At 37.6% G+C, this 13,987-nt stretch overlaps 1 protein-coding gene across 13 annotated transcripts in view; it reads right to left on the bottom strand.

The window, feature by feature from the left end:
• LOC306875968 (E3 ubiquitin-protein ligase MYCBP2-like) overlaps window positions 1-13,987 on the bottom strand; it is a 108,966-nt gene that overhangs the window by 51,152 nt on the left and 43,827 nt on the right. For 12 of the 13 annotated variants that reach the window (XM_079426804.1, XM_079426809.1, XM_079426814.1 and 9 more), the window contains exons 18-32: window positions 12,926-13,030; window positions 10,942-11,061; window positions 10,697-10,778; window positions 7,992-8,109; window positions 7,670-7,874; window positions 7,416-7,569; window positions 7,031-7,203; window positions 5,144-5,269; window positions 4,750-4,877; window positions 4,568-4,659; window positions 3,215-3,349; window positions 3,039-3,122; window positions 2,852-2,948; window positions 1,550-1,742; window positions 42-316 (exon numbers count right to left, since the gene is read on the bottom strand). In XM_079426804.1, coding sequence (XP_079282930.1) covers window positions 42-316; window positions 1,550-1,742; window positions 2,852-2,948; window positions 3,039-3,122; window positions 3,215-3,349; window positions 4,568-4,659; window positions 4,750-4,877; window positions 5,144-5,269; window positions 7,031-7,203; window positions 7,416-7,569; window positions 7,670-7,874; window positions 7,992-8,109; window positions 10,697-10,778; window positions 10,942-11,061; window positions 12,926-13,030 — 2,087 coding nt within the window. The remainder of the gene's footprint in view (window positions 1-41; window positions 317-1,549; window positions 1,743-2,851; window positions 2,949-3,038; window positions 3,123-3,214; window positions 3,350-4,567; window positions 4,660-4,749; window positions 4,878-5,143; window positions 5,270-7,030; window positions 7,204-7,415; window positions 7,570-7,669; window positions 7,875-7,991; window positions 8,110-10,696; window positions 10,779-10,941; window positions 11,062-12,925; window positions 13,031-13,987) is intronic. The other variant, XM_079426811.1, reaches the window with a different exon arrangement.

The raw sequence follows: 13,987 nt of genomic DNA, 5'->3' as shown, positions 1-13,987 counted from the left end.
AGTCATTTGCTGAAGTTGAAGTGTTAGGTGATGGTGATTACCTGGTCCAGGCAGTTGAGCAGGTCGCAGAGGCAGGCCCACTGCAGGGCGGGAGTTGGGTAGAACGAGTGGAAGCAGGCGGTGAAGGTGTTGTGGCACTCTTGCAGCACGGCCTCCAGCAGCGTGAGGGGTTGACTCAGATACCCCTGCGGGTCGTTGTCCAGCTTGGTCAGGCAGTTGTCCATCCCCTCTGACAGGATCTTCTTCAGGAGGCTACGTGTCTTTCCCACACACTCCGCCAGCTTGCTGGACTCCTCCACAACCGCTTTGGTACTGGCTAGATAGGAGACACAAACACGCATTATGCAATGTGGACCAGACAGTACTACGACAGTCAAAGGACTGGATCCTTGTGCAAGATATTTTAAAACCTTTTTAAGGCAAAATAAAGGAATAGACTGAAGGGAACACAATACTTCAATATGTTCTCTTAATGTAAATGTCTAGGGAGCAGAAAAAGAAACTTCACTTCAACATTTGAAAATACAGCTTCCAGTAGATCTCCATTTCTTTTTAACAACTAAAAAATGCTTAAAGGCATAGTGCTCAGGAAGATATTAATTTTTGCCAATGCATCCAGCATTCAACGCTATTATTTCTGCTCTGATTTAGGAGCTTTTTAAGACCCACAGAAAACCTATTACTGTTTTTGTTAATATTCTGAATTATATTTTATTGATATATTTTCTGCTTTCATTTTAATTTTAGTTAAAGTTTGACAATTTTTCTTTTTTGTCATTTGTATTAGTTTTTGTCATTTTCCAAAAAATAAAAAAATAGTTTTTAGTAAGTTTCAGTTTAGTAGTATCTTAGTACTTCATCTTGTTTTTCAACAAAAATGAGAAATGTTGCCATAGTAACTATCTAAAAGTTAAATAAATTTCAGCTCTGTTGCGCTCTATGGAAGGTCAAAGAGCTCTCAGATTCAATCAAAAACATCTTAATTTTTGTTCCGATGATGAACGAAGGTCTCATGAGGGTGAGTAATTAATGGAAGAATTTTCATTTTTGGGTGAACTAACCCTTTAAAAATTAAGTCTTCACGGAATAGTCTCAGAAATTGACATCTTTAACACTTAAGCTTTGGGCTGTCTTCCTCTTAATTACATGTGCTTAAAGGCCTAGCGTGACATGAGACCCTGACAATCAATATAGACTACATCTGTAACTCAAGGGAACTCCGCTTGTGACATCGCAAGAATTGACAGCATAGATTCAGTGTATAACAATAAGTCCGGGTGACATGGTCTTGTACTACAGTGTCAAGAGAGTGACAGCAGTGCTCAAAATCAATGTGACTTAGGTCGGCATCCCATTAGCTGTTTTTTCAGCCAACAGCTTTACTAATACATTCACTTGAGTAACAGAATGAGTGAAAGTGGCCTGTCTTGAGTGCAAGATTTCAGCAAACATAATGAGATGTACCCTACAAAAACCACGCTGTTTCCACACAGCTAGTGAGACGCCACCGTAACATCCTTTAAATATGAGCAGAAATGGTGTAAAATACCAGAAATGGGGAAAATTTCGCAGATGTAGACGCGCAACAGTCGCAGGCAGCAGGTGCCCACAAACCGCAGGCGCTCCAGGTCCAGAAGGGTGGCTGTGAACTGGAAGCCCTTGAGGCCCCTCAGCTCCTCCACCCCCAACACCAGTGTGGTCCAGCTCCAGTGCAGGATACTCAGCAGAGACTCGAAACAGTCCTAGGACAAGAACAAACACACACAACTGGGAAATGAACCAAGGATCTTACCTATTATTAACTTTAGCTTGTTTGTTTGACTGCACAAAGCGGATCGGCCGCATGGAAAAAAGCACCAACAGCCGAGGGATTTCCTTACATAATAACAAGCAATAAAACACACTGAAGTACAAACCCTTTAGAATTGGCTGCTGCGCATCTATTGCTTGCCAATTTCTTTTTTTTCTTTCTATTTTTTTTTACAGGGCGTAAGGATATTAAATGGAAATTCAAACTAGTGTTGCTAACATATTTTCAGGAAGCAGCAGGTCAAAATATCAGCATGATTCCATTTATGGGTCAATGACAAACAAGGTTACGACAGATGAAAAGGAGATCTAATATATCTAATCATATCTCATTTAAAACGTGTGCTATGTTTTAAGTATGTTTATGTCTATATATTTTGCATAGTCGTCTATTTATGTGTTTATTTATGTTTCAAAACTTTTTGAAAAACATTTAAACAAATTTCAACCAGATATGGATTTTATGCTGTAACCATCAAGTAAGAAGTAACCGAATATTTTCTGTACACCCTGAATATATGTGAGTGTACAAAATTTTACTATATTTATAAATTATAAGTCCAAAAATAATTTCCACAAATTTCATGAAATTTTGAATCACATATATGGTTGATGTTTTTTCCATTTAACAACCTTGACACGAAAAAAAAAAAAATCTAACTGTCAAAATGTATACATTAAGTTGGCTGATATATTATATACATAATATTAATTATACAAAACTGCTTCACTGCTTGTTAAAAAAAAAACAACTCAAGATTTGCAGACTTTATATTAAAAACACAAGACCGTTACACCAATTAGACACTTAAGTTCAAAATATCACACAAGATATTAAACAATTTTAATTAATTCACCTGGTTCTATATTTGTATTTATATAATGTATAAATATATAAATTGTATGTATGTTTTTTTTTTATTCCATACCCTGTATTTTCATATGAACTGTATTGCATTTTAAGGAAATTATTAGATCTTTAAAAATCATTAAGCTTCACATTACAGGCCCATAAGCACTCAGTGTGTTTTTGTACACATACCACAGACACGGTCCTAGCAAAAGAACGCTTGAGGATGTGCACAGGCTCACTGGTCTGCTGCTTTCCTTTGGATGCGTTACCATCATTAGAGGGCAACCTGGAAAACCAGAACAAAACGGGCATGTGAAAGAAAGAATACTCCTGACAGACCAATGTAACGAGCACAGAACTGAAATTCTTCATGTACCTGTACAGCAGCTGAGGTATTTGTCCAGCATTCACATCAGTACCGTTGTTTGATTTCTTCGAGCTCTTGAACTGAAAGACCACACTGCAGGAAAGAGTTCATGATGATCATTTTCATCTTTACAGAGTTATTATGCTGTAATGATTACATAATCACAGTTATACGTGTGTTTGTACCCGTCATCAGTGGTGATGGTGGCCTGGCCGTGGGAGCCGCAGTCACTGCTGGGTCCAGACACACGAGCCCACGCCACATACCACCAGCCCAACTGCAGCGGCACAGGCTCATCGAACATCATGGCGTACTTCTCCCTGCACACGTCAAACAAAACCTCACAATTACATCAGTCTCTACGAGCCAGTTTTGCCCAATGTCTTTTAATCAGCTGGTGTGTTTTGGTGATTTTTAACAGATGTGGTCAGTTCTCTTCATGTTCAGTAACAACAGATGCAACTCAAATGTTTCACAAATACACATGAAAAAAAAAGTGTTAACATACAATTTGCCTTGATTTTGAACAGAATATCTATCATCTGAAGTATCTATCATCTATATATCAAATCCAAGGTTTCCCATACATTGACTTTTTTGTGGCGGACCACCACAATATCAAAACTGACAGCCACAAATAGATTTTCCATAAGGCTTTGATTTCGTTGAATAAATATGAGCACTGCACGTTTAAAAATCAAAATGCGGCGCAGGTGGTTTTATATCACTTTCAGAAGATATCCGACTGTCTTCAGAAAATTTTCGATGTCATTTTCATTTTATCTTGCATGTAACGCCTGATAAAGCAGCGTTTGCGAGCAAACACTGAAACCTATATATAATACTACAAAATAAAAAGAGATTACATTTACAATGAGCAAGAATGCCCTGGAAATTAACTGAAATAAAATACATTTAAGTTGAAATACTAAAATTACTTAAAAAAAAAAAACCATTTAAGATAAATGTAACTTTTTAATCAAAAACTAATAAAAATGACAAAAGCGCATTCTAAAATTACTAAAACATAAAAAAATTATAAAATGAAAATATAAAAAAATAAACCTGATTCAAAATGTTAATAAATACTGTTATATTTATGTAAATAGACACAGTATTTATTATACTCATTTATTAACAGTATTTATTATGCATCTTAAATGTAAAGCACCCTTGAGCTATGAAAAGGTGCAATAAAATTTAATTTATTATTTTTATAACAATATATAAATACTACTAAAATAACACTTATATCTGCCCATTTTAAACTGAAATTAAACAAAAACTAATAACAATGACAAAAGTACATGTAAGTACAATGACAAAAAAAAAAAAGTGAAATTCAGAATATATATATATAAATACTATAATAGTATATAAACAACACAAAAATAACATACATTTGCCCATTTTAAGATTGGCCCCGTTGGCTTATGTACATACACATAATTATAGCACTTATGTATCAATTATCCTCTAGATATAGCGTTGAAATGAAATGACATATTTTTGGATGGTACTGATATGTATAGCCTTACCGAGCAGCACAGTCGTACGCCAGAACATCTGTCTCGGCCAGCAGGTCTCCATCAGTCTCATGGTCTCCTCCATCTGGCCCCAGCTCAAACAGCTGCAAACACAAAGCTCTCAATCACTAACCGAAAATCATCAAACTCGTGAGAATTAAGTGGGCTAAGCAGACACTTAGATAGCACCTGACCTTGATTTTTGCAGTGTACTCCCCTCGGCCACCAAAAAGACCCAATCCTCCTAACAAGATGTCAGCATCGGCGCAGAAGCGGATGGCCTCCACTGAGTGGGCAGAGTAACCCCAGCCTCCTCCGTGACCTAGAAAAAAGACAACACAATCAAACAAATGCAACCTGACTAAAAATTGATTGACAAACTTTTATTGCTGGAGGTTGCCGAGTGGTTCTATTTTTGATCGTAATAGATGTTCCTACTGATTCACGTAGATTTTGAATATCTAAATCACACATTGGATGTACCCCTCATGTTGCTGGAAGTTGTCAAGTTGCTGTATGTGAATGTGCCTTAACAGTCTTAAACAGTATTTGGTGATGTAGCAGCTGCATGATTCTTCATGAACTCACTCTCAAAGCGGTTGACTACGCTGTAGTCCTCTTTAGAGTAGACCTTCATCACAGCCTGAGTCTCTTCCTCAGCACTGGCCACACCCATCTTCAGCTCCTGCATCACAGCCAGTGTGTCGAGACAACCTGCACACAACCAAACAGAACAACTCACTACAACTTAAGACTCCAATGTGTTTATATATACAGTATATATACAATAATTTACTTAAAGAGTTAGTTCACCCAAAAATTCTGTCATTAATTACCCTCATGAGCACAAATTAAACACAAATTCCATGCAGTCTATGCAACCCTGCATAGGTGTAGCAGAGGCCAGCGGGTAAGTGCTGTGCAGGTTAAACCTCACTCCCCGATCTCAAGTGGCGCTCTAGCGACTGACGCTAGAGGCCGTGACCTTTAGCCTCCTCGTTAGAGCGCCCGCCTCCCACGCCAGAGAGCCGCGGTTCGATTCCCGCTCGGAGCGGGGTTGAGTAGGACCGCGACATTTGGTGCCGTGACCCAGATGGGAGTGAGGTTTAGGGAGGTGAGTGTAGCAGAGGCCAGCGGGTAAGTGCTGTGCAGGTTAAACCTCACTCCCCGATCTCAAGTGGCGCTCTAGCGACTGACACTAGAGGCCGTGGCCTTTAGCCTCCTCGTTAGAGCGCCCGCCTCCCACGCCGGAGACCGCGGTTCGATTCCCGCTCGGAGCGGAGTGGAGTAGGACCGCGACATAGGCAGCAATGCAACTACCACATTCAAGACCCAGAAAGGTAGTAAGGACATCGTTAAAATAGTCCATGTCCGACTTTATTCAACAATTCTTCTCTTTCGTGTCAGTCTTTGATGTCACATGAACTATTTTAATTATGTCCTTTCTGGGTCTTGAACGTGGTAGTTGTGTTGCTGTCTATGGGAGGTCAGAGAGCTCTCAAATTTCATCAAAAATATCTTAATTTTTGTTCCAAAATGAACGAAGGTCTTACAGGTTTGGAACGACATGAGGGTGAGTAATTATTGATAGAATTCGCATTTTTGGGTGAACTATCCGTTTAAGCCATTGATTTGTAATGCTTATGGGCTGGAATGCACTACAGAACTTTTAAAATCTGAACAGATCTGAAGAGACCTAGTTGCTAGAAGATTCATAACACATGAAAACGGTATGTGCTCCAAAATCAGCTCAAAATATCAAACATTTGATCTACTCTGACTGGATAGAATCATAGTCTGAAGCTAAAAAGAGAGTCTGTTCCCATCATACACTACATGATTTCCTGTGATCTGGCAACACAAATCAAGCAACATCTGCAGACTGGCTCTGACTTTTGGAAACTAGTGCCGACTTCTCCGGACTGTAAATTCAAGAAAAATCTGGGCAAAAGTCATGTAGCATATTCCAACCTTAAGGATCTGAAGAGCAGTAGGTGCTACACACAGTCAGAAATAGCAAAAGTTTGGCTGATTTAACCATAATTTATGCTTTTCAACTATTATTCTGTTCAGCATTAGAATAATGGCATCTATCCTAATTCCTCTGAATTGCGTGTGGCTGATGTGTAAACGTAGTAAGCTACAAAACTCAGAGGGAGATGCTTTTTTTAACTGGAGAAGAAGTTCTGAAAGTTACAATGTGTTTCCACAGTAAAATGATATCTTATTCTCAAAAGATACAGGTAAATTTGATTTGACAGACAAAATTCAAAGACTGTCAATCTTTCTAAGACAATGCCAGTCAACCAGCACCATTTCCTCTCTGTACAGCTGAGTTCAAGGAGAAACAGCTAGCAAGCTTTGAATGTCCTGCCATCACGTGACTTCATTCCTGACAGGTTTTGAGATCCTGCTCGACAAGAGAGTGCTGTGAACTGCACATTAAACAGTAGTACAGCTGAGCTGTTGTCGTACCCAAGATGTGCAGCGCTCCGTGGGAGCGGGTGGTGGTGGCGTGGGAGCCCGAGGGCAGAGCCAGCTCAGGACTCAGGATGCTGCAGAGGGCCTGGATGTCCGAGGGACTGGGCACACGGGCATCTGCTATCACCGCGTTATAGCAGCATATCTCACGCGTGGCAGGTAGGAACCTGGAAGAAGAACAAGATGGCTTGAAGTGAGAAGATATAGTTTGGGTCATTGTTAGAGATATATTACCAATATGTTTTATATAAATTATGATTTATTGTCTGCAGAACAGATGTCGACCTCTGAAACCCTGAGAAATTGTGTACAGTGTTTTTTTAGGTGACATGATCGTAATGGCATCATTACGAGTCAGCTGACTACAGATGAGCCTCACCTCCAGATGACATCATAGACAGGGTCCAAACAGAGGCCAAAACCCTGGAGATCCTCCTGCTCTGAGTCATTGAAGGTGCGGCAGCTCCCATCCAGTTTGTTGATCAGTAGACATTTGAAGGGAGGAGGCTCCGATACTGATGTTGGAACCAAACCTAGAAAGACCAGAATGGGAGGGAATAGTCAAATGCTTTAATGTGAGAAACAACGCATAGGCTTTTTAAACCACAAAAGGGAGTCAACAAGAGAGTATACCTATGATGTGTTTGCTGGCGAAAATCTCAGAGGTGGCCAGGATGTGGGAATTGATTAGTGCCTCATCAATTCTAAGGAAGGTTTGATCACCGCTAGCCCCGATCCACGTGGCTTTTCGACCGTACTTGGCGCCAATGTTGGGCATCGGAGAGGGCTTGGCGTTCCAGTAGGGCATGTCTAGGATGGGCCGTCCTAACTGTCCTTTCTGTTGAGACAACATGAGATATATCTTCAGATAACTAACATATGGATAGAAATGGATGGAAAAAATCTGAACTTGACTGATGAGACAACAAGTTTCAGGGGGAAACAGCTAACTTACTGAGAAACTCCCGAAGGTGAAGACCTGTCCATCCATGAGAAGCACTGCAGTGTGGTTACTGCCTGCCATCACCTGAGTACTGGGGCCGGGCAGAGCTTGCACCAGAGTGGGAGACCCTCTGTGTGTTTGGACAAAAATCAAAGTAGCATAGGTTTTCTTCAAGTTGTTATAGTTTGTTTGCTATCAATTTAAATTTGATAAAATTAAAGATTTTAATTAAATAATTAATTGAAATAAGTAAATCATTCAAATTAAAATAAAAAACTATTAAAATAAATATTTTATTTTTATTTATAAAATAAATAATTGTGTATTAAAAAATATTAAATAAATATAAAACCAACAAATAAATATTTAAAATTACTACATAAAACACATAAATATACAAAATAAACACAATTAAATTAAATAAGTACATTTTAAAAATGAACAAATAATTAAAAAAATATTACAAATATAAATATATGAATTATTTAAAATACATAGTGCCCTACAAAAGTATTGGAACAGTAAAGACAAAATTGCTCTGTTGGCTGTGGAGTCAAGACATTTACAAATATGATTAAAAGATGAATATGAGACAAAACTACAGAATGTCACATTTTATTATTGGATGATTCAACACACAGATGTTTTACCAGCTAAGAAGTTCAGCACTTTTAGAGTTTCATCCCTCTATCTGATGTGAGCATAAGTATTGAAACAGTTCTTTCTCAGTGATCAGCTGTGTCCTGTTGCATTAATTCTTCAGATATTAAAAGCAGGGAATGTGTTGTATCAGTTATATCCATTACTTCTGTATTCTGAATCTTCAATGATGACACATGCAAACCAGGATGAAGATGAGGGAGCTGACTTTGAGAGAAAAGCAAGCAATTTGGATGCTAAAAGAAAAGAGGAAGTCAATTAGAGCTATAGCAAAAATAAAGGGCATGGAGAAATCAAGAGTTTGGAAACCACCAGCGACACCAGCAACCAACAACTACCTGATCAGCTGAGAAAACAACAGTAGTTGATGACAGACAAATCATAAAAGCTGTGAAAATGAACCCTAAAAGACATGTCTGTAAAATCACCAACAACTTTCAGAAAGCTGGGGTGATGCTCTGACAATCTACTGTCCTCAGGAGACTTTGACACAGAATTACAGATGCTACACAGCAAGATGCAAACCTCTGACCAGCACCAAAAATAGAAAGGCAAGATTAGAGTTTGCAAAAAAGCACAAAGGTGAGCCAGAAAAGTTTTGGAACTGTGTTTATGGACCGATGAGACAAAGATGAACCTTTATCTAAGTGATGGGAAAGCAAAAATGTGGAGAAAAAAAAAGGAACTGCAAATGATCCCAAGCATACAGCCTCATCTGTAAAGCGTGGTGTCGTGGCATGGGCATGCATGGCTGTCTCTGGAACAGGCCCTCTCAACTTTACTGATGACTTAATGTATGATGACAGTAGCAGAATGAATTTGGAAGAGTACAAAACCATCTGGCCTACCAATATTCAAGAAAATGCCACCAGATTCATTGGGAAGTGCTTCATATTGCATCAGGACAATGACCCAAAACACCCTGCCAGTTCAGTCAATGAATTTATAATGGCAAAGAAATGGAAAGTCTTAGATTGCCCAAGTCAATCTCCAGATTTAAATCTGATTGAACATGAATTTCACCAGCTGAAGAGGAGAGTAAAGGCAGAAACTCCCCAAAACAAGCAACAATTGGAATTGGCTGCATTAAAGGCTGGGAAAGTATTTCAAAGGATGAGACCAAGAGTCTGGTGATGTCTATGGGTCACAGACTCACTGCTGTGATTGTGCGCAAGGGATCTGCAACTAAATAATAGCTTTTAATCTTTTATATCTGCCTTATGTTCAACTGTCCCAATACTTATGCTCACATCAATGAGTGGGATGAACTCTAAAAGTGCTGTTCTTTTTATTTGGTAAAACATGTATGTGTTGAAACGGCTAATAATAAAATGTGACATTCTGTAGTTTTGTCTCATATTCATCTTTTAATCATATTTGCAAATGTCTTGACTCCACAGCCAACAGAGCAATTTTGTCTTTACTGTTCCAATACTCATGGAGGGCACTGTATTTAAAATAATTGTATGCATAAAATATATAAATACATAAAATAAATATAATTTATTAAAATAATACAACTAAATATTCAAATAAAGCATATAAATAAAAATAAACAATTAAAAACTTTAAAAAGAAAATTAAAAAGTTCAATAAATACCTATTTAAAATAAATAAATGAATAACTTTATAATATAAAATAAAGATATTCAAAATTATGTAAGTAAAATAGATAAATATATAAACACATAAAATAAATACAATTAAATTGAAATGAAACGATTAACTAATTACATTTAATAAAATAAAATGTAAAAATATATTCAAATAAACACAGATATTTAAAATAAATAATTAGATAAAATACAAAAATGCATACAATAAATACAATTTAATAATTAAAATAACAAATAATAAAAATGTTTAAAAAATAATTACAATATATAATTAAAAGAAAATTACATTTATTTGTTATTAATTAATTTTCCTGCATGCATAGAGAGACAGACAGTCCTGGGCTATTTTATGATACTTTTAGGCTGATTGTAATTTTTGGAGATTGACAACTGTTATCACTACAAGCTTAGATAACTGCATTCCCTTTAAACCCTCATTACCTAGAATTAACATCTCCATGTCCAAGTTGTCCATGCTGTCCATACCCAAAGGTGTAAACATCTCCATTCTCCATTAACACCACTGCCAAAAAACAGGTTTACCATTACAAATGGACACATGACTTCAATTCATACTTGGCATATCAAAAAAACAGGAACATCAAATATTGACCCAAAGTAATGATGAGGAACATGAACAATGGCCTCCTGTCACAATATCAAGGTCAGATGTGATCTTGACTCACCGGAGTGGTGGAAACCGCAGCTGACCTGCACAGCTCGAAGCTCACAGTCGAAGCGTACAGCCCCAGGAGGATATGTAGTGATCTTACTGGCATCTTTGTCCCCGCGTTCACTGCTGCCATCTGTAACACAGAAGAGAGAGTGAGCCTGTGCGGACAGAGGAGCAGTAAAGGGCAGACAAGGACAGCGAGAGACGAGATGGATGTCTAAAAGCAGCGAGTGAAGCCGGGGACTGTTAACGACCTGGGAAGAGAAATGATCTGGTGCCTCAGAGGAAAGGAGAAAAACAGAGAAGAAATTAAATATTGGCATGCGTGGACAGAGGTGGAACAGAGCAAAGGAGAGAAGATAAACTGAGCGGGAAGTAGTGATTATATACAACCTTAAACTCTCTCTATCAGGGGTTAATAAAAGATTTGGCATTGATTGGAGGCACAATTCCAACGAAGGAACAGAGAAAAAGTGGGCTCCTTTCACTCCACACTGATTAAAATAGTGTAGATCAGTAAATGTGCCATGACACAGTGTAAAAATAAGTACAGATCTGTGTCCCCTGCATGCAGAAATATACATATAATACATTTTATACAAGAGAACATAGTGTTACATTTAGACCAAGGTCACAAATTCAGGATTCAGCGCAAAAATGCCACTAAAAGTGACAAAAATGCCCCACATATTTAAAATATATTTGTTCATATCTGATAGAATATTACGAAATATATATATAGACGGGTTTAGAGACCTTGTAAAAGACCAACAGGTATCTGTATTCACTGGTGCAATGTGGTTAAATTATATTTTACATGAACAGACTTTTCTGTTTTATGTCATTCCAAAACCTATATGCTGTCACATTAATTCATCTTTAATAATTTAATGATAATAACAATTAAATCATACAAATAATATAAATTCATTAATTATTCATTTAATAATCTTTAATTAATTGTTGATAATTCACTAATACTGACTGACAGCTAATAATAATCGTTGTTAATTCATCTCTGAAATCTTTTTTAATTGCCTTCAAGTTTAAATGGGTTCTTGCAGGCAACATCATGTGGTTTATACTGAATGGATTATGATATTCAATAGCTATAATGGGAGAAGATGGAAAATAGGAGTCTTGGCAATAATTGTAATATTCAAAAAAATATATATTGATATCATGTTAATTCTACACATATGATAATACGGTTAATAATCCAGTATCGGTCACAGATTCACACTACAACGTGGTAGGAGACGATATTGCATCATAACACTGCTTTCCACTCGTCATAAAATGGAAAAAAGAAGTCGGCTGCGACGCATCACAATGACATGAACAATGACAATATTTAGGTGAAATATTTCTTTAATAATAAACAAAATCTCTGATACTGGATTGGTTGCTTTGGCCAAATATTTAGACACATTCAGATGGAGATTCAGCATGGCTATTATTTCAATGTTTCTTAAAATAACTACAAGGCATAATGTTCTATTTATATTGGCCAAGCACTAGGATTTATTTTAAGCCCTTGTGAAAAACTAATCTTGACTCAAAATGATTGCTTAAAATAGCAAATTACATCTCAGTTTTAAGTTAAGACACCACATTTGGCCACTGCTTTTTAATTTATTTATTTTTTGCAATTAAAGTGGCATGACAAATCTCTAGCCCTGCTACAGTTCAGAAAGAAGAGCCGTGTTTGGTTTAATAGTGATATTTTCCACCTGACGGCAGGGTTTAATTGTTTAACAAACGCACCGAGCACAACATACAACATATGACTATTATGTTAGAAGAGAATAGAGGTAGTAAAATGATGTAGTTTTTTTTTCCTTTCACCAGAGAGACAGAGGAAGAGATGCAGATAGAGAGACGCTACTCTGTCCAGAGAAAGCTAGAAGAGGCAGCAGAGTAGAGTTTGTTGAAGGAAGGGAGAGAGAGGGGCATTATGGGGCTCCAGGTGGAGTCTGTAGTGAAGACCGCAGTACCTTTGAGTTTCTCCCGCATTAGCTTAAAGGCCTGAAGGGGTCTTAGTCTGGCTAGCACCTGCTCACGCTGGTTCATAAAAAGGGGACCAGGGAAAACAAGGGGGCCTATGAGGGGAAAGAGAAACTTTCACATGCATGGGGCAAAGCATCTCACAAATGGAAAATAAAACATGGTATATAACACATGGTATATAGTGAGAACACAAGCGAGAAGCGAACATCCACAAGCAACCCAGTCCCAGAGGAAACAAGCACATGTGAAGTAGAAGGTAACGCTGAAAGTTTGAATGATCAGGCCGCTTTGGAGTATTATCGAGTAGGTAATAATACTCCACCTTTGAACCCAGAGGAAAATTTTATGGAAAATGTATGATGTGCTCATAATAAGTTTGTAAATGAAAGAACTGGAGAATGGATTGTGATTAGATGTTTCTGGGGGGAAAAAACAAGTAATATATGCTTAAAATTCAGCTTTGCATCAAGAGCAATAAATTTAAAATAGAAAACTGTAATAATTTAAGCTGTAATAATATTTCACGATATTACGTTTTTACTGCATTTTTGATTAATTGCAGCCTCAGAGAGCATAAGAGATGCCTTTCAATTATTGACCCCAAACTTTTAAAGTGCCCCTATTATGGGTAATGAAAGGTTCATATTTTGGTTTTGGGAGTCTCCAACAACAGGTTGACATGCATGCAAGGTCAAAAAATACTTTCATTGCCTCAAAATATGCATTTATTTTTACCTTACTTGCTCAAGGACTCCCAAACGATTCGCTCAACAATTAATTTTTCCAAACCCCTCCTTTGAGTGATGCTAATCTGCAGTGATTGGCCCAATTGGTCTCATTTTAATATCATCATGCCTGCAATGCCTGATAAAGCAGTGTTTGTGAGCACAGTGCTGCTTTGTGCACAGCCGTTACCAGGGAAACCGCTATTTTACCGCTCCAAAAGCGGCATCTAGTGGCAAAGAATGAATTTGCATTTTCATTCAGACCAACACGAAAAGACCAACAAGTGGGCGGGCAATATCCTAATGTTTCATTTTGATGTCAAC

Source organism: Barbus barbus (assembly GCF_936440315.1).
Source record: "Barbus barbus genome assembly, chromosome: 10".
Taxonomy (NCBI): Eukaryota; Metazoa; Chordata; class Actinopteri; order Cypriniformes; family Cyprinidae; genus Barbus; species Barbus barbus.
This window is presented reverse-complemented; position numbering and strand designations above follow the sequence as displayed.